The 22,356-nt window shown below is 34.5% G+C and overlaps 2 protein-coding genes across 2 annotated transcripts in view; both read left to right on the forward strand.

Annotated features, from left to right (window-relative positions):
• The first annotated feature begins 626 nt into the window (after nucleotides 1–626).
• LOC107193770 (flexible cuticle protein 12-like) lies at nucleotides 627–4,851 on the forward strand. The gene is made up of 3 exons (XM_015583274.1): nucleotides 627–688; nucleotides 3,825–4,072; nucleotides 4,728–4,851. The coding sequence occupies exons 1-3, from the start codon at nucleotides 680–682 to the stop codon at nucleotides 4,786–4,788; spliced, it is 318 nt and encodes a 105-aa protein (XP_015438760.1). The 5' UTR covers nucleotides 627–679; the 3' UTR covers nucleotides 4,789–4,851.
• Nucleotides 4,852–8,292: 3,441 nt separating this feature from the next.
• LOC107193749 overlaps nucleotides 8,293–22,356 on the forward strand; it is a 124,560-nt gene continuing 110,496 nt past the window's right edge. The window contains exon 1 of the mRNA XM_015583253.1: nucleotides 8,293–8,368. Within this exon, the coding sequence (XP_015438739.1) occupies nucleotides 8,293–8,368 (76 nt within the window). The remainder of the gene's footprint in view (nucleotides 8,369–22,356) is intronic.

The following is a 22,356-nucleotide window of genomic DNA, read 5'->3' on the forward strand; positions in this document are numbered from 1 at the left end:
TACACATTCGGAAAACGTTCTAAGAATGTTCACAAAGGACGTCCTCAGGACGTTCCACTTTGTAAATAGGACCTTTCTAGGACATTTAAAGATCTTAGACATTTAAAGACATATGGACCTTTTCGGGACATCCTCCGAATGTACAGAACGTCCGGAACTTACGTCCATCGGGCGTACATAGGACGTTTTTGTGCTACTTGGGATTAAACGGTGAATTTATCGGGAATATTTTATATATCCCTCTCTACTGAATTTATTCATTATACATATACCAACGAGTAATTCTCCAACTCCTCTGCGATGCCATTATTCTTGTTCACATAAAAGGTGCCTAATCCAGTCCCGCAGCGTGTGCCGTCTCACAGCGTAATACATAAGAGAAACGCCGAACAAACAAAACCCGCCGTACCGAAAGAATGCAAACACACTCCTAAGGAGAGAACATTCGCAACGTTGCGCTGCCCGGATGCATCCTAGGCATCGCGATTCACGCGCGCGCTAGGGGAGACTCGTCCGTGAATCTCTGTTCGCTGTTAAATTGCGCGGGTGGGGGGATGGAACGCTCGTGATTTTCCGACTATATAAAGGCGGATGCGCCGAGGATCATTGGTATATCACGTATCGATCGTTGTTTAAGGACGAAAAGGGACAGGAATCGTTTGCACGAAGGGTCCTCGCAATGAAGACGGTGGGTGTCTCGCACAGAGAGGAAAACCTTAATTGAAACACGGGTGAATGGACATCGGGAAATGTATAATATGTATAATAATAATGATACCTACCGGGTCCTATTCGTTAAACGATCGTCCTACGCGAGTCGAGGCCCGGGCGCATCGGCCGAGGATTCCGTTTCAATCCACGGGTCGATAGCCAGGCAGGGCAGCAACCGAAAATTCTTTACGTAACCAGTGAAAGTGAAGAGGACTTTTGTGTGACATTTGTGCGTGCCGCGATGTTACACGCACCCGATGATTAATCGTGAAAATTCGCCGAGGGGGATCATCGGCCTACAGGTCCGCGGAATTTGAGAACGGATCGGGGACCGAGTCACTTCCTCGTAATCGTTAAATCTGTCATACTGTGCGTATTACTTTTGTTCGCGCCAGGACGCGTTTCATTTGAAAGTTAACCTTTTCGTTCCTACGGTAGCTATATTTCTAGTTATTGTTGTTAGTATCATGTATTTTTTTCATATCTGTGAGTATATAATAGTGTAATATAAAATGTATAATCAGTTAAAAGACAGCATACAAACCGCCAAGAACACTATTATAATATCAGTAGTCGTAAAATATGAAATCTGCAATCCGTCATTTTGACGGGTTTTAGTAGTTCTAGTGTTAATAGTGAATCAGGATGAAGTCATTTAATATATGCTCTTAATATCTCGATGACAGTAGGTTTCATCCCAATTTTGTGCTAGAATTTTAATTACTTGAAAACTTTGGAATTATTTGTTGAAGTACATATCTCTGGAAGATATTTATGGAAGTTTATTTATTTAGAAAGGTTGTTATGAAGTTTATTGTGTCTGTCTATTGCGTGCTCTTTCTAAATATATTTTAAAGTTTATGAAGATGGATATTGACACGGTGTTGATAATTTTCTGTAATATTTTGATATACACTGATATGTAACACTAAGATTAACGAAACAGAGAAAAATCAGATACTTCTCAGTGTTTATTACACGTACAAATAATAATTGGTCTTGTATGTACATGGCATGACACAAATGTTCGTATGCTTTCAATAGCATATCAGTAAAGTGAGACATTATCGTCCTTTGTTTCTTTTGTTTGCTGCAATTCAAATGTTGTGCAGTGTCTAGCAACACAATAAAAACGTATAAAACTTTAATTTCCTTCGAATATATTTCAAACGGGTTCGCTGATCAGAGATAAGAAAAGTGGGTTTTATTATGTATAATAATATTATAATGTCAATTATTATACATAACTGTGACAAAAGTAAAAAATGTTGCCAAATGGCAATGAATGAAAAATGGCACTAAACGCTTTCAAAATGTTAAACTGTACTTGTCACGTAATGTAGACAAGAATGCAAAAAGAAATTTTGTTTAATTGTTAAAGAATCTGGAAATGAAAGGGTTAATCTGGAATGCGATGATTAGTTATTTGTTTAACGATAGTTCATTTCTTTGGCAATCGTTTCAATATCTCCTTGGATAGAAATCTTCAATTTTAATATTCAAACACGGATAGAAATGCGACAAATTTTTCCGAGAAATCTAATACATAAGTTTGAAAATTCAAAACAAACGACTATTATTCTCTGCTGATAACTGTCATTGAGTAGATGCGAAACTAATGACAGTTTTTCTTAATGATTGTTACAGTATTTGTTAGTCGAAATAGTTTGCATTGTGTATAACTTTTCGCCGTCCCTTTTTAAAAAAGTAGAAACTCATATCGACAAAAAAAATAAATCCAGATAATTAATTATACAACAAATCGGTAAATTTATTAATCTACTAGTCTCAATAAAATAATATTACACAAATATTGTTTGAGTTGACATTCCAGCTGAGCAGTTTTAATTCTTACTAACTCTCATGCACTATTTGGGACAACTAGATTGAAATAAAAATTTTAACTCTGAATTACTTGTTCCATTCCAATAATTCATGACTAAGTTTTTATCAATAGCTCATAGTGTATATGTTAAAATTTATTAATAGATTATTTCAACTTCAATTTAATTTTGAACATGGCAGAGAAAGTATTATCTTCCACGAAAAATTCACGAGAATTAACTAATTGTAACGATTAATGTATAATAATGATAACAACAATAATAATAAGTAGATTACATAAGTGACACAATCTGTTGGTTCAGGGACGTAATACACTTTTCATAAAAAATATAAAATTTCATAAAATACTGTGTAGTTAAAAAATTGATTTCATAAAAACACGATAAGTTAAAAAACTTGATTACATTATTCAACTATAGAGAACGCTCGATTTGTTTATATTCTGCACAAAGTGTTGTAATACATTTTCAATTCCTCAATACTAGACGTTTAGAAATTTGAATGTTCCATATTTACAAGAATCTGTTCCAAACAAAGAATTCATAATTTTGAATTACCTACTTACTTTTAAGTTAACAATTAAAATTAAAATTATTGATTTTATAAATTGAAGACACTTCATTCAATAACTCTCTGTTTACAAGAAATTATTCTACTAATTGTCAAAACATAATGAAAATAATAAAAGATGAGAAATACGTAAATTGCATCTAAATGAAGTATACTAAAATTTGAATTATAGTTCAATCTTACTATATTTTTAATAAACATATAATTGCTTGAGTTTCATCATTTAGATTATGCGAGGATCACCTATAAACAGCAATATTAAATCACGCAATGAATCCCCAGGTTACGTTCCAGTACGAGTTCTTTACAATAATCTAAACAAAACGAACTTGAAATTGATGAATTAATAACAATAGGTAGTTAATAATTTATATCTAAAAGAAAAAAAAAACGTTTTGTCTAAGGATTATTAATGGATCTGTAGTTAATATACTTTTCTTTTGAAACGTACAACTAATTAAAAATCAGTCGATTATTTACATGTTAATTTCACTAGATTATTCAGATAAATACTGGTTTCATTAGAGTTACAATGGCTTCTCGAGGTCCAGCTTTATGTTCATCGCATAAATACCATATTCCAAATTCTATAAGTACCGTTAAAGTCTGAATATCATATATAATCCGCAAGTTCATTTTACTAAATGTAGCCAAATTCAACGTACTAGAAGGTTGATTGGCAAACTGATTTTCCGTAGGTCGTTATCTTCGTGGCAGCGATAGTAGGAGCTCTCGCAGCTCCTCAAGGCAATCCAAATGATGTCACTATCATAAAACAGGAAGAATCGAACAACATCGGCGTGGGTGGATATCATTTCAGTTATGAACAAAGCGACGGACAAAAGAGGGAAGAAACCGCGGAATTAAAAAACGAAGGTACCGACGACGAATCCCTCGCTGTGACTGGTAGTTTCAGTTTCACGTCGCCAGATGGGCACACCTACAGGTAAAAAGATCACATATGTAAATTTTTTATAAAAATTAAAAACTACTATAAATGTATAGAAATTATGCGACACAACGTGATCTATCCTATCAAGTTTCTTGAAAAAGATATTAATCGAGTATTCATTTTTAATATTCCGAACATTTTTTTAAATAACTGATTAAAAATACATATTTATCCACTGGAATATAAATATAAGGAAAACTGTTTAAATAATATTATAAAACATTACACCATATTTAATTTTCTGAAAAAAAGGTTAACATTAAGTATTGTCGAAAGTTTTTATAACACTATGTAAAATCGTCAGCGTTGGATATACTACTTTACATTGTGTAATGTGTACACAATTCAGTATTAATATTAACAATAGTGAATAAAAAATTCATTATATAATAATTTTATATAATTCATACTAAAAGTTCTAGTGTTAATGCTTGGATATGATTGAAAATTTCGTCCAATCTTTTCATATTAAGATGACTATATCATTCAATTTTGTTATTATTCAAGAAAATATTTTTTACATCTAACACGTAAATTATTTTCGCAATAGAAATTCTAATATGTTCGATCAAATCCTTTCAGCCACGACTAGTAGTAAGTAATAAAAAATGAAAATACATAAAGCTACTGACCGATAACATTTCTGTAGGGTTGATTACACCGCCGATAAAGACGGATTTCATCCTACCATCAACCTCGTTTCGAAATAAACGAGTTTGAGAACTGAAGTTCTGCGCTACCAACGTTACCTAGGATTCTTCGACCATTGACACACGCCAATATTATAAATGGATTAGAATACTCTATACATATATAAGTTCTAAAAATCGTGTGGCACGTGGTTCACCAACCGATAAATTCGATCGTTAAATGGTACTGGTCATCAGCTCGAGACAATGGGCTAACATGTACTCTTCACGTATGCGAAGTCTTGGTTTTGTTTTCCATCGTTAGATTCATCATTTTCTTCTTCCCGTTTGAACATTGAATCTGCGATTCGAGATGTACCGCCGATGACCATTACCATATGCATCTCGTTAAAGAGGACACACGAAATGCAATTGTTGAAACCAATGTTGAAACAAGACCTGAAGCTTAAAACAATTATAGTGCAATTGCAACTTAGTTTTATTGAACAAAAGGACATGTCAAGTGCACATACATGTTCGGTTTGCATAATTAACTAAGGACAACAAAAAAAGGAATGAAAAACAATTGGATACTTAGAAACATAAAAGACGCTAGTTGCAGTAAGTAGTAACATACATTCCAATTTCATTTGTGAAACGCGTGCCAATGCGCAAAAATGATTTACGTTACGTAATCCTGCGAAACTATTGATAAACACTTTGAATGAGAGGCGTTAGAAGTTCCGCTCACGATCTACTTTTAGGGAAGCGACGACGAAACACTCGTTTACACGCTTTAGAATTGTCGTGAAAATGAGTTATATTTTTTTTTATACATGTTCTCGTATGTATGTATGTATAACAAGATGACAGAAATCGTGCAAATAAAAAGAAATATGTAAACATACCGAATATTCTGTATCTTTCAGATGTTAAACCACCCTACTCACAATACAGTTGATTTCAAATGACGATGTTATGTTACAAATACAATTAAATTTGTACTAAACTAAGTTTAAAAGTAATTCTTTATGCATTTACCTCTATAACATACGTTTAGTCTGTGAAAGAACACCATATTATGTCAGCTTCATTAACTCAATTTTTACAAAATTATTACATAACCGTTTCGTCTTCTGAAGCCTTCTGTCACTTACGATAATGTTAAATACAAATCTTACTTGTTTAATTAATGTTGCAATCAAAATTAACAATTCTAATTTGTATTGGTATAAACCTTGGATAATACATTTTAAATTAGAATTCGTTCAACAGACGGTGAGAAAAAATATGCGGTTTGCTTAAAAATGTATTGTTACTTCGGAAACAGGCAGAAAACGTACACGTCAAATTTTGCAACGAAACTACTTCAATCTATCTGTAACAAAATAAAACTTACAGTAAAATCATGGGGACACCCAACAAAGTATCAATTTATTTTAAATAGTTTATGTAAAATAAATATTATATCGTTATATATCATATAATATAATAATATCGTTATACATACATTATTAATGGCTAATTCAGACCCTATAAACTGCATATGTAATACTGTGAATTTTTATTATACTTGTCTAAATTTTTGTTAACACATGCAGCTTCAGAAATTCGATTCATAAAATTTAGTAGAATAAAGTATTTGACTTGTCCGTTATAAACGTATATACGTTCTACGTAATTTTTCAATATTAACACTTTTGTACATTAATGGGGACTTATCCCTGTTTATCCTTATCACCTCTCTTAACAAAGATGGTATGCTAAATATTCACCTTGATTGGATACTTTTGTATGCGTTCTTTCGCTACTTCAATTAATAACAATTCTTTTTAATTTAGACGATGTGTCATTTCTCAGATGAATGCATCCTAATCGAAAGCATATTCACGCATAAGTCCACCTTTCTTTATTTCGAGATATTTAATGCTTTGTATTTTACCCTATTTGAGAATATTATTAAACGCTAATAAGGTTGATTTAAGCATATAAGGTTCGAGACATTTGTAACTTTATTATGTGACCATTTTTATAAATATTCTCTAAATGTAGCAATGTTTTTGATAAGCGCAAATGGATTTATGCCAGTTTCAAATATGATAAACTATCATAAATGTTACCACTACCAAATTTAAAATTATATTTCGATTGAAGTAGACTTTTTCGGAAATGTAATTCTGCAATATAAATTGTCACGACGACGAATTTTTTTATTTGCGCCCCAATTTTCCGACTTATGCATAATGAATAGCGATTGACATATGTATGTGTAATGAATTCCAACTTTATAAGGAAAGAAAAATATAAGGATCGAACCGCCATCTACTGCCTCGAGCGGTGCACTCGAACCTCGTCTGTCGGTGAATTTAACCACAGACGAGATACCGTAGGCATTCGATTCCCGCACGAGTCGGAGCTGTAGAGTAAGGGTCGACGATACTTTTTTTGTAAAGGGCCAAATAGTAAATATTTTGGCCATTAAGAGTGTTACAGCTTAGCACCCGTTATACACTGGGCGTCAAAATGGTTTTTGAATCGGGAATTCAAAAATTATTTTCATGTAGTTTGTTCCTTTTTTTTTTAAAGATGAAGCGCAGCAAGCGAATGTTAAAAAATGTTGGTCAACTTTGAAAGGATGCGACACCGCATGTGTTCCGGCCTGGGCGTGCTGGGCGATAGAGTAGGGTACGCGCGCGTGTGTGAGAAATAAGTGGTTTTCGTGCGGATAACGATGGCGCGGGAAACAAATGTCTACTGTACTATCTATTTTGCAAACAACAAATTATTGCTTTTACATTTGCGAATATCTCATTAAATATAAACGGTGCGATGGGAGCAATTTTAGATTCCGAGGGAGCAAATTGGGAGCAATTTTTTAAGATATAAGTTGTTAAGAAACACTGATATTCGGCGCCATCTATTTTTCGGTACATAACTGAGGTCCAATTACCTGCGCGCTCTCTCCGTCAATCATCCGTTCACTTTATCGACGTAGCTATATATAGGGTCGGCTGGATGTACGCACTTTTCGATCACCTTATTATGTATCTCCATTATTTTTAGTGATATCAACAAAGTTTATTCACAAGAGTTACTGAGTATTCAAACATTTTATTAAAACAATATTATATACACCACACTTACTGTGATGAAGAATATGCGAGTAGAACGCGACACCGTTTGTATGTATTGTGTTCCTTCCTTGCTGGGTGACAGAGTGGGATGCGCGCAGGTGTGAGAAATGCGTGTGATTGAGGGCCCTTCCTACGTTGAAATAAAATAGCCTGCAATAAACGAGCTTCTACTGTATCCGACCTGAACTACTGACGAAGTATAGATATCTATTCAGTGCTTAAATTTCTGTTCAGGAGGTGGTGCCATCTACTCGGAGGAATTCATTTTCGATGCTGTCAGCGGGCAGGCGCTGGACCGCTTTCGGAGGCTGCGTGCGGGAGTAAGAGCGAAAGACAGAGTAAGACCGAGATTCAAACTCGAAATCTAACGAGGAACTCTCAGAGCCACGCGAGTGGCCGCGCGATACGGCACGGGTGTTTGAAAACTGCCGACAATAGTGAGCCGCGCGCCATGTGTCCTCAGAAAAGTGCAAGCTTTTCGTGTCTTTGTGTCACATTACTTTTCGTCGGACTAATCTTGCCGTCCGGTGAGTACAGGACCCAGATTCGTTGAATTTTAATCGTCGCGGAGAGTTTTTGTTACAAAAATATCGCAGTTCGCCGGTCATTTAATAGTAGAAAAGATCGTTTAGCGACGTTATTTTCATTTGTACAGCTCTATGATAAGTTTCTTGATAGATTTGCTTCATAGAAATCGACCTGACAGGTGCAAAATGTGTTTCGGCTTGTTTGTTTTAAATAAATAAATATGAATGTGGATGTCGCATGAGACTATTTTTCATGACACAAATGTGGGCAGCTGAAAGTAATGTTTGTTACACGTGGACGGGTATTGGAATGATTTAATTGTTGGGAAGTGTTACTCAAGAATTTTTTAGGGTGCATCGAGTGAGGCACGAAAGGGACAATTGTCACTTGAGCCTGTTGCGTGCAGAAACTGCAGCTTTGTTTCGCAGTGTATTGTCGTGATTTGACTGTCAACCCTTTGGAGGAATATCATTAGAACTTTTTTAGTATACACAAGTTTTTTCTGAAAATATTCAATAACATATTGTTATTACTATAATATGGTAATAAATTTGAAAAATATGACATGAAGTTTGATATTTAATAATCCGACAAGTATACATTGTACAATTTCGTTTCCTTTGAATTGAGAGAATTTACAGAAGAATAAAATAAAAATATGAAAATAGAATCAACGCTTCAGCTAATAATTTTCATGTAACAAGTTTATCCATATTTAGAATGCAAATCTACGTCTTATAGATACACTCCACTAAATCTGGTTAAAAGCATTTAAGATATTCGTAGTTATAATTGCAATGAACATGTACTTTGTATGTTATTCATAAAACCCCTAATGTAACTTACAAGCTAAGTTACTTTAGATTTATTTGTAATCTGTCATCAAATTTACCTATTTGTAATTTTCTGATCCAAGTCGATTATGTCATTTGAAGTCACTAAAAAAGATCTACGTCTTACAAATTTAACGAACATCATTTTTCTTACACTGTGTTTATTTTAGAATCATTTTCAAGTAAAATATAGACGACTAAAACTCACTAAATATGACGACTAAATATAGACGAATAATCATACGTGATTATTTATTAATCTGTGTACTCTTTTATGAATATAATAGTCATAAAGTGAGAATCAAATTGTAAACAAATAGTGAAAGTGAAGGGTCGAAACCGTAAGCTAAAAAAGATTATCATTTAAAAAGCAATCATACGTGTCAAATAATTATGTATTCTTTCTAAATAAATGTCACTTATTTACTAGCTTTTAACAATGTTATAATTTTCATCTGTTACTTTCAATACTCCTTGTATTTATTTTCGATCAATGTTTGTACGCAACGAGTGAAGTAAACAATTATAAAAGTTGTTTGATTATTCGATAAATTCTGGAAAAACATTATGTTTATTTATTTTTTATTTATTCTATACGTTGCACATTGCACTTGCATGTTGAATTACAAAGGCGAAAATAAACTAAAAAACGGAGTTATCAATTACGATCGCAATAAATGTTATTACTTGTGAATATTTGTAAAAAATCTTTTAAAAATATAGAGCTCGTTTAAGTTTTCCGATATTTCTCGATTAATACTTTCATATTACTGCATTTTCAATGCAAAGGAAATAAAAGTATCAAATTCGTATCTGTTGTCTTATTGATAATGTCAAGATTAAAATATCACATTAAATTATACAACAATATTGAATTACACGTTATTAATTTGTTTCTTGGTATCTTTAACGCCGCGTTTATATAATTAAACAACATTCTCATTCAAGGATCGTGCAAGTCTGCCTTTGAGACCGACGACCCTCTTGAATTTTCGTCCTTCGAAAATTAACCGAATAACCGAAAGCACTTGTAGTGCTGGATTCTCCGCGAATTTTCCAGTTTCATTATTGCGCTACGAATTAGTGACATAACGTCAAAACCTTTCGGATAATTATCAATCGTACTGGGTCCTTAGTTTTGCTATCAAGGTGAATTTAATTATTTCAGTTTGGTCATATTTTAAGATGATTCGAAACAAGTTTCCACGTAACTTTAACCAATTTATGTTTAATCTTGCTAATTGCTAAAAAATGATTTAACGCATAATGTGGATTACTAATGGGAGTGATTATCAAATTAATGCCATTCGATATTGCTCTAAGACGTTTGGACGTATAAATTCAGTTAGTTCAAGTAATGACATAAAGAAAATGTTTATTTAGTCTAGTAGGTTGGTCTTAAATAAACATAATTACAAAACATAATTACAAAACATGCATAATGTAGTTGCTCACAGATGTATGACATAGCTTACATATTTAATTAACGTTAACATCAGCATTAAGAATTATAATTTATATTAATATTAACTTTGATTAATATACTTTAGATTTGGTTGCATTCAATTCCGAAATTATATACTAACTGAAGTTAGTATTTAAATTATAATTTATTAATTATTAAAACGCACTGCAGTTCACAAAAGAATCTGTAGTTCAATCAATGCACGACAGATTAAAACTTATAGTAAAATTACGAGGACATCCAAGAACGTATTTATTTAATTTTAGTAAAAAGTTACTAATTACAGCTTACAAATATTCATCCTTTTTGCGAAGAGAAATTGACGGTCTCGTCGAAATGTAGCCACTTGGAAAATATTAATTACAGAATATAAGAGGGTAGTTCGAAATGTATGCCAAGCTTTTAGTCAATTGTGAATATAGGTTTCCATTTACGATTTCTATAACTATAACATTTTCAATTCTTATGTATTGTGGGTAAAATAAAAACGAACCACGTATGCCTTGTCTGAAGTCGTATTGGGGAATAATATTTCTCCAGAAAAGGATCGATTATATTCCCTAGAAAAAAGTGGTTCGTTTTTATTTTAACCACAATATATAAGGATTGCTTATTTTAGGGTCGTTTTATAATTATGCCACGCAGTGTATATATCATTTCTAACATGCAAAAAAAGATAAGAAAGAGAAAAAACTGCGGCTGAAGAAAAAAAACTTCATAATTCAGTTTTAATATTTTCTAGATAATTTGTATTCAGTGGTAACACCGCGACGAGTATCCTTTGTCGTGGTCGTAAGTAATTATATATACTACGTGCTGTCTGTGATCAAAGGACTACTCATAAATATGATAAAATAACACAAATTGTACTATTTATAGTAGACTGGGGAGGATTGAAACACTTTGGCGAAAAAACTCGTATAGAACAAAGTAAATAATATTTTAAAGATCCCGTTATAGAGGTGGATTCATCATTATGTTCTCAAAGAAAACGAAACTTTAACTCTTTAAACTTAAACAACAAGCAATTTAAAAAAATATTTTTTAGAAGATTGATACTGAAGGAAACCATTTATTTCTTATAAATTTCATAATTAAAATTTTTAATTGCTCTGTTTACACCAGCGCAGTCTGTATGTGACCTGATTTGTAACCCCTTTATATTTATATTTTTATCTGATTTATAACCCCTTTGCCATTAAATCCAGTATTCATGACATTTGAGAGGTGAATGTAACGAGTTGCAATGAATGCAGCTGACCTCTTCATTTTCGTTTTCAATGTGTCCTCTGCATTATCTGCCTCTGGATTTATTATGTTAACATATACTTTTCCTTTTATTATTCATTTTGATTTAATTTGTTCTTCTTGATACACATTTCTGTATTTTGATTAATATTGTGCTCCAAATATATTTCTTTTGATTTATGGAACTTTTGTCTTCGGGGGTGTCTTTTTCTTTGTACAATATTCTTTTATAAATATAAAATTTTAGAACACTGATATGTAATAATACTTAAGCAGAGTACCTACTTTAGACAATACGCGCAATATAGAATACACTATCACGTAAAATAATTAAAAATTCATAAAAATCAATACAGAAAAAATACACGGTTAGTACGAACACATACTTTCCCTAATAAACAATCGCAGCTCAATAGATTCATTTAATATAATTGTTACATGTAGACATCTGCTGGGAGTATTCTAACTATAACGTACAGTTCTTTATTATCTTTAGACGGGTAATATAAGATTGTATCAAGCCTCCTTACGTATCAAGCCTCCCTAGTCTCCTCTATACCGAGTGTATGGATACTGATGTCGGAAATATGAAGGGGTGCTTCTATGTATATGTCGAAATAAAACGAAAACCAAGAACGATAAAAGTGTATCGTTTTGCAAGATATTGGCAACCAAAAATTGAAACCAATTTTTGGAAGTCTGAAACGCCTGAAACAGTAGGCATTCTGCGTAGAAACAGTACACGAATAACACGACAGTTTCAGCGCATATATTAGATTTTTCTGAAAAACATATGCTCTTCATTCTTAACCACACCTGCGATATATGTATACTTTTCCCTTGATATAATCCCAACAGCTACAGGTCAGTTGCGAGTGTTGGCGACCCTGCCGAAAAACAGGTACAGTAAATCCTCGATGAGTGTTCGAACGCTGACACATTACTGAGGTTTAACACAATGATAAAGCTTGAAATTCTGAAGCCAATGATACTTGTTTCAGCCGCATATAGCCTTTAGTTTATTAAATATTTAATGTCCTTCGCGTGGATTCAAGTACCATTTTCTTACAAAGAAAGTTTTCTTACAGAAATTATCCCTCGGCTTTTTTTTTGCAAAAATGATAATATAAATGGAAACTCTATTAAAATATTGTTACGTGTTACCCGATAGGTAGCACGTATTATGTATTGTCAAAGCGAGTGGCTTTGGGATGGCCAGTTCGACCTTTGAAAAAGAATGACGTGTTAAAGATAAATACTCCTCTAAAATAAATAATTATTCATTTTATAAATCCTGCTTTCTTATTATTGGAGATTATGTCGCGCCCACGCAACAATATATTTATTGTACATATCTTCCGGTATGCGAAAGAATTTTTTCTTTTTTTAGAACAAAATGGCGATGATGATGCTGATCCACGTATTGCTGTATTTCACCTAGAACAAAAAGTGAAACATTTTCATGGTCTACATGAAATTTACTACAGAAATACGCAGGGATTTTTGGACATCAATAGATTCTTTTGTGCAAATGGTGAATATTTGAAGAAAAGAAAGTATCTTTTATAACCAACAAATTTTGTGTAGGAATGTCCATAACGAAGAAAGTTTTTAACATATCGCAAAATCCCTATGTATTTCTTTAGTAAATTTCACGTAGAAAATAAACATGTTTCGCTTTTTGTTCCAGGTTAAAACTTTCTAGCAAACTCGGCTACCGCTAGGGGAAAAAGTGATATAAGGGAAAGACCTCCTACCACTTGGTCTCGGAGTTATTGAAACGTATGGGAAACTAACATTCGGTTCAACATTTATTTCAGTATTTGAAATACATTTACCAAGTAGTAGGAGGTCTTAACCCCTACATTGTTTTTTCCCCTAGTGTAAGCAGAGTTTGTTCGCAGGTGTACAATAAGTGTATTTTAATAGACTTCCCATATACTTCACCATTTTTGCAGAAAAAAATTTCCACCAAATAGCTTTTCTTTATGGGCTCCAAAGTGGACTAACTCCCTAATAAATTCCACCAATCTGTACTTTTGAAACGGCCTGTACGCGTGATGGACCGTATGAAAACGATCGATGGGAAGAAACGAGCGAGTGGTCGCGACACTCAATCGCGGACTCGACTGTTGAAGTGTCGCAAATTGTACAGCAATCATCTTGTCAAGCACGTTCAACTCTTCACACTAGATCTAATATGAATTCCTCGGCGGTTCCGATGACCTTCTCGAAACTCACGTACCGCCGCCTGCAAACTGTCAGACGCAACAACGACTCCCCTTGGTATATTATGCGCGTAATACGTACGAGCTCTTCAACGAATGAAATTCCGTGCAAAGTGTACGCCGGAGAATATTTTATCGCCCTCTGGACGCTACGAAATACGGAGAACAGCTATTTTATGCACTTTCGGCATGCACCGTCGCCTCGCGCCGACTCTACCCCGAAGGAGATATCGTTTAGACAGGAATGTTTCCGAGACCTAATCGAACGCCCTTGGTTCTGGCCCTAAAATCTGATCGTGTAATGGCTCGACTCGGAACCGTTGGCGAATAATTGAGCAGAAATGCTCGGAATTCACTTTAATTTATGAAAAAATATTTCGCCGACATCTATTATATTCACATTGATTCGACGACATGAATTGAAGGTTTCAAATGATGATGTTACGTTTAAATAAATACATAAAATTTGCAGTCTAGTGATTAGTTAAGGAAGAGTGGGTAGCTTTGAGTCGAAAGGGGAGGGGGGTGGTAGGTCTGGGTTTCAGATGATAAAGATTTTACGTTCAAATAAATACATAAAATTCGTAGTAGACTGACTATGTAGTTACGGGAGAGTTGGTAGCTTTGTGTCGTGGGAGGGGGGGGGGGGGGTAGCATTCATATCCTAGGTGAGAATTTTGTTATAGTGTGCATTTAGACTAAAGTCGAGTAAATTATCGACTAAATACGAGTAATCGTATCTTTCAATTTTTTTTGTTAACATTTTACAGCAGTCCCCAATGCATTCTTGAATATTATAAGAATTCAAAATAAAGATTAGAAAATAGATATGTATTTATTAAATTTTCATTATAGCCTCAGGTTAAAAAGTTGTAAAAAACGACCTTCACTATTTTCTTCGCGATTCTAACCTATTGCAACTTTTTCAATTTTGTTTTACACATCATTTAGTAAACTAATATCTCTAACTTCACAAAAGAACTCAAGTCATTTGGACTTATTTGATATTGGACTTTAAAATAACACGATACAACATACACACATGTATCAGTGATATATGTGAGTATATTTTGAAGTAACGATTAAAAGGCCTGGGTGTTAAAGGGTTAAAAAATACAATTTTCTTCAGAAATTAATGTTGAATAAAAAGTAGGAAACGATGTTCTTGTAGCAATAATCACCATCTGTAGTTGATATGATAGTATAGTTCTAATAAGGAAAACTATTACAGTTCTTTATTTATGCCTCTAATTTTCATTAATAAGTTTCATGAATTTACTAGAATTGTGTAGTAACTATTATTAAAACTGAAAGATGTAGTTACAAATTTTAACTTATATTTAGCTCATCGTTGAAGTAATAACAAAACGATCTTTTTTTATGGCTAACAAACACGTATGACGATACTGTGATTTCACACGTGGACGTGTAAATTGCATTCTCTGCACAGTGTCCTGTTCTCAAAATTTCTACTAATTATTCCGATGTGCTGGTGGATAAAAGGTCTCAACGTGCTGACCCGTTTAATTGGATTTATTTGATACGAGCACGGCGCCTGCGAATATGTATTGTTACTGTGGAACCTTTACAATTTTAATGATTCAACGAATTTCACGAAGATCGACCATTTTTGTACGCGTTCTACCGGAGTAAAAAAGTTGCAAATTTAATAAGATCGATTAAAATCTAAAACTATGTACAGACACTGCAAGGCTGGCTCTAAAAAAGTATCTATAAAAATATCTAGTACCTGGTATATGTATACCAGAGCACATATTAGCCGTTTTTTTTTAAATGGTATAACTACACTTTTCTCAATTTCGAGATATTTAATGTTTTGTATCTTACTCCACTTGCAAATATTGTTAAACGCTTATACGCATGTTTTATGCTTTTAAGACTTCAGACATGTTTAATTTTATAATGTGACCATTGTTATAAATATTCTCTAAGTAAGTGTTTTTGTCAAACGTAAATGGATTTATGCCATTTTCAAAAATAATAAATTGTCAAAGACGCGACTAATATCGAATTCATATTTATATTTCAATCGAAGTAGACTTTTCTGAAATGTAATTTTAAAACACAATTAATATTAATTATAATTAAAACAATAAAGGTATATTATTGAATACAAAAATATATTTATTTGACATATTTTGTGGAAATTCGATTACAATGAGTTTAACAAAAGAAGAATCTGAAAGAAATGAAAATACAATCTTGAAGGTAAATGTCTGGTATGTATGTCTACCTACTTTTGACACCAGACAAAAATCCGTTTCTACAAACACTTCAAGAATTGCAAGAGCGAATAGAAGCCACGTCATATAATCAGAGATCAGGTGGGAGTGGCAAAGGCGTGAGACCGTCTATGACACTATTACAATGGAGGCCATCACGATCATTTATACTGGAGTAATATACATAATATCTTACAATGACCTGACTTTGGGAACTAAACATTTATCAATTCATATTTACAACAGTTTTCTTTCTTAGATCTGAGGTGCAGAACATATGTGTATATTTTATGGTACTATTCTCTCAAAATTCAGTACAAACTGATCTATAGACGATTAAATATACTTGTCAATTGTGTTTGACAAATCATGACTAAATAGGCTGTCGTTAATGATGACATTGACAGAGTCTGCGTTCTTATCATAATAGTTCTCATTTCACAATACTTTCTTTAATTTTGTTCTACAAACGATTCAATAAAAATTGGTTTTCTGCATGTAGTATTTTTCTTTTTTACTGTTACATTCAAATACGTATAAAATTAAAATTCTTTTTTCTCAATGTCGTCAATTATTGTTGGAATTAATAATACACGGAATGTATTGTTACGTTCGATCACTTAAATAGACATACTCAACAATTTTTTCATTATCTGTACATGTTTTCAAGCGCATCCTAAATATAATCAAAATGCTTCAATGTATAAAGCAGCTTCGTATCAAGGGGGTCTAGGGGGGGCTGTAGGCCCGGGCCCCACGTTCTAGAGGGGCGCTGTTCTAAACTTTCCATTTCGTTACTATTAAATGTTATTTAATTTTGTTTAAAAGAAATTTCAATTTCTGAAGATTCATGTATTTTGTTGTGCTGTATTATAAAAAATCCCCCCTCCCCACTTTTCGATCAATGGGGTCCTCGACAATTGGATAGCCCTGAGCCACAAAAAATTTTAATTCGAGCCTAGTATAAGGGCCACTATTTAGATATACTACCAAACATTATTTATAAAATTGTGTCACAAAATTAACCCTTCCTGGCCTACCGATGTAAACGTACAACATGATATAAAGGGTTCGTTACTTCATCATACATGGCTCAAAACAATTAGAGGATCATGTATTGCAGTTGTTTTGCTTATTAATACGACGTATGTATAATAATCGAAAATTTTATCGAGTTAGTATTTGTATGGCAAAGATATCAATCTAGTAAACCTAAAACAGTTGTTTTGTTTCTTTCGCTTGATGGGTACAATATGTAGGACCGCCCACATTAGCGATCCCCTAATTCCTTTGAGCAGTGTATTTACTCTTAATTACCGTATTTGTCAGGATATTACAGTGGCGGTCAAACCTTGTCAGGATAGAAGCCATATATCGCCTGTCAGAAATACTCTAGGGCTACATTCTCTATTGGAACGGTATTAAATTGTGGGTTACGCTTGCAATCAGTGTGTGTATCAGACTACATAATATACTCAGCAATCTTACAAAAATATCATATTACATACGTGTACGTAGTATGTGTCGAATCTATAAAAAAATATTGTGATATTATGTATATGGGAGCCGTAGTAAGTGGTTATATTACATCAATGTCGTTTCTGTTTCAATTACTATATGTATAGCAGTACTTTCGTCTAAATTATTCCTACGAATACTCCTTTACCTGAAAAAAACGAAAAAAAAAAAAACAGAAAACTGTAGAAATCAGTATTAACATCACAAAAATAGTATTTTTTAGATAATAGTGATGTAGATCAGAAAGTGTCAATATTGAAATCAGGAAATATTAAATTATTGCCACCCAATAATACTTTTGTGACTACGTGCCAGCATTACAAGGCTATCTATGAACGTAGATTGTTTTTGACCCAATATTTACGCGGTTAGCAAATCCGAAGTGGAGACCACGCGACGCTGCGTCTCATTACGGTCGTCAATTGTACGATGTCAGCTTGATACCCCTCGAACTTCCACGTTCGTTATCCGTCGTCTCATTAATACCTCGCGAGTCACGGGAGTAGTTACTCTTAAGTGTAGTAAAGGAGTCAAGATCAGGCTGAACACTTAGGTAACTCATCTGGGATTGTCGAACCGAAGTGGATAGCTGATCGCAAATAAGACGATAAAAGGGACCAAGTGGAGGGTAGAAAGATAGGGAGAGAGAAATAGAGGGAGGGAGTGACTCGGGTAGGTTTTAGTGTTTTCTTTGATAGCAGAAATTGAAATCTTGGGTACCTCGCCGAGATTCAAACGAGGACGGCCGTTTTTTCTCTTAGCGGACGTGAATATTAGATCCTTTCTTTCATTTCCATGGAATCCATATTGAAAATCGTTTGGGAATATGGAGAAGGTATGCTGAAATCGTACTATCTAACAGATTTTATATTATATTTTGTACAGGTGTAATACTATATTTTATGCAATTGAACATTAAAAATTCTAATATGTCGTCAAGACATTCATTGTCACGTGTTCAATTTTTTACCAAGAACAAATTAGTTCGATCTAAAGCTTTCTAACCATTAAATCGCATTTAATGGTTTTCAAAAACATATTCCATTTTAAAGTAATAAACTTGCAAAATTAAGTTACTATAATTTTTAAATAAGATTGCATTTTTTTGTATTCTTATTTGTATATTATAGAATACAAGCTATTCAAAAAGATAACATATAGAAATTTATGCAATAAATGTTGTCAGTTTCATAATGTCGTAGTACTATCATCAATAACACTGTTCAACAGCCATTTGGACTTCTAATATTCAATAGCCGTATCTTATAGATTTTTGTATTCTGAATACGACTCCGCAAACGGTTTTTTACCAGCACCCTCAGTTTCCTAGTTTAATTTTGAAAAAGAAATGCTAATTTTCACTTTGAACATTTTCTGTGCTTAAACAATAACAGTTATTCGGTTGATTTTTGTTCTACAGAAGCGACACACCAGCGCCTCCATTTTGTATGGAAAAATATATTTTTGTATATTTGAACATTGACTTTGCAACTAATTTCTAGTTTACTTTATTGTATTCCCAGAAAAAATTCACGAAGGTATCTATGATGTTCAAGCGGTCAAGGTGGGCTAACCCTTTAATTCATTCAGTCACCAATTTTTATTTCGGAAGCTCAAAATCTGATAATTTGTATATTGAATATACTTTAAAAAAAGAAAATTTTTAGTTGAAGGATTGTATTAAAAGCTTTTCTAGAACCTGAGATATAAATTGTTTCTTATAATGGATATCAATTGGCTCACAAATACTACTAAATATGCAATATCTATTTCCTTTTATTCAAATCATACATGAAAATTCACTTAACATTTGTTTTGCATAATACGTTGAAAGGAGATTATAAGTTTCGAGCTTAAAATATTCAATATTAACAAAGTGCAAAATTCGTATAAATAAATAAGTACTAGGTTCTAGTGTAGCATGTTAGTTGGCGTTTTTGTAGCGCAAGCGTCACTTTAAAGGTTTTTTTAAGATCCTAAACGCTTTAACCTTCTAAATACATACTATTTAACTAATTAAATACATTTAAAGTTACCGTACCTATATTAGACTGTCTGCGGTGACCGAAAGGGTTAACTGAATAGTAAAAAAGCATGTGAAGCTCCAAACACGTCGCAAAATCTCGAAAAACCATAATTTCTTATATAGGACATATTCCAACAAAAGAGAGCAGAATAATTCTTATTATGGATGTTTCTCGACAATGCATTCGAGAAACGAAAGTCAGAACAATGACAACTTCATCATTCTACTTTAAACCAGAATCGCGTTTCCTCCATTACGTACAAATCGCTATATCTAAAGCAATCCATAATATTTCACTTCACCGAAACATCGATAACCTTCAGACATCTTTATTGCAAATCGATAAGATACGGGTATATCCGTCCGTGTCGCCGCATCTCCCGAAAACGTGTCCGTATCGTTCGACACATCGAGAATATCGAAAACGACGAGAAAGTATCGTCCATTCTCGTCACCGTGCCACGAGCGTATCAAACCCCTTGGGTGTGTCGTCCATTTTATTAATGGCGTTACCATAGCCGGAAAGACAACCATCCATTTGAAAGTATCTTGCGCGAATTGCGCTCGAGAGTACTGTCACGGCATAGAAAAAACAAGTAGATACGCGTCTGAGAGTGACTGTTCGAGAGCAGTGGTCAAGTGTATGTCAACTGTCTGTTTCTCTCCGTGAGGTGTGCACTCTCGCGAGCAAACTCGGTTTCCGCTAGGGGAAAAAGTGGCGTAAGAAAAGAGCTTCCTATCATTCAGCAAAATTTATTTCAGGTACTGAAATAAATGTTAAACCGAATGTTAATTTGGAATAAATTTCAGTAATTGCCAAAACTAAATGGTAGGAGGCCCTTCGTCTACGTCACTTTTTCCCCTAGCGGAAGCCGAGTTTGCTCGTCCGTGTACTCTCGCGAGCAACCTCGGCTTCCGGTAGGGGAAAAAGTGGCGTAAGAAAAGAGCTTCCTATCATTCAGCATAATTTATTTCTGGTACTGAAATAAATGTTAAACCGAATGTTAATTTGGCATAAATTTCAGTAATTGCCAAAACTCGTTCGTGCGTGTACTCTCGCGAGCAAACTCGGCTTCTTCTAGGGGAAAAAGTGACGTAGAAGAAGGGCCTTCTACCACTCGGTAAATTTATTTCAAGTATTGAGATAAATGTTAAATTGAATGATCATTTGGCATAAATTTCTATAATTCTCAATACCAAGTGGTAAGAAGCCGTTTCCCTATGCCACTTTTCTCCCTAGTGGAAGCCGAGTTTGCTCGTAGGTGTACATACTCTCAAATGGACGGCTGCTTTAACGAACAAGACGTCGAGACAGAAAGACGACGGGGAAGACGAGGGGTATCGTTCTAACAATTGAAAACTCCAATAACCTCCATCGTCGAAGCTTTGCCCGGTTCGTTTCCCGGAATAAACATCAGGGATTGGATTCCGTCTTCGGTACGTTCGTGGTTTAAAAGTGTACGAAGACACGTTCCGCTCGATCGAAGATAGAAACTGATCCGACCAGGCGGAAAATCTATGTATATTTTTATGTCGATGACCCGTGTCGCTGAAGTTTTCATGACTTCCCTTTCGTACCGTCCCCACCGACGCGTCTCCGGGGTGCTGTTTCTGTTTCCCTTTGTTCACCGAGTATCGACGAAACTTTCGATGTGTATTACGATCGAGCGAGTTGTGCTTGAATCGCGGCCGGATTTGCTACGGAAATTTCCGCGGTCGCGATGGAACCGCTCAGGCAAAACGCGTTTTCCTCTGGAATTGTATGTGACCAAGGAAAGTGGATGAGCCACGCTATATATATATATGCAGGGTGTAACAAAAATGTTGTCCGACCCGGAAATGGGGCACTCGGGGGGTGAATTGGAACAAGTTTTTCCTTAGCAACAATGTAATCTTAGGCTTCGTTACCGAGATATTAACGAAAAACCCCGACCAATCAGAGCGAGACTTTACCAGCCGAGTTCCCGCGGTAACGCTGCCTACCAGTCGCAGCGCGTAGCCACCGCTAGCGCATAGGCTTCGTTACCGAGATATTAACGAAAAACCCCGACCAATCAGAGCGAGAGTTTACCAGCCGAGTTCCCGCGGTAACGCTGCCTACCAGTCGCAGCGCGTAGCCACCGCTAGCGCAGGAACTCGGATTGTTACACCTTGTATATATGTATACACATATATGTATACCAGCCTGGGTTGTTCTGCTTCGCTTGAACGTGAAATATACTTCCGTCCGGGGCGTTCGTCACTCTTCGTCGGCGCCTAACGCGATACCTGCCGGTCCTTTCAATTTAATCTGCCTCGGTACGTCTTGTTGGCTGTGCTTGTGTTTCTGTGTCATTTGTTACGAACCGAGGTCCCAGGATTCTTCCTCCATCCGTGGGTTTCGGTAACGAATAGAGTTGTCGGAAAACTTAGGGATGGAATTCATG

The sequence above is a fragment of the Dufourea novaeangliae genome, unplaced genomic scaffold, assembly GCF_001272555.1.
Source record: "Dufourea novaeangliae isolate 0120121106 unplaced genomic scaffold, ASM127255v1 scaffold24, whole genome shotgun sequence".
In the NCBI taxonomy this organism is placed as follows: Eukaryota; Metazoa; Arthropoda; class Insecta; order Hymenoptera; family Halictidae; genus Dufourea; species Dufourea novaeangliae.

Bases quoted from the DNA above. Each gene is read 5' to 3' on its own strand.
- LOC107193770 (XM_015583274.1), top strand. The intron at 4,073-4,727 runs GTAAAAAGATCA...ACATTTCTGTAG, and splicing joins CCAGATGGGCACACCTACAG to GGTTGATTACACCGCCGATA.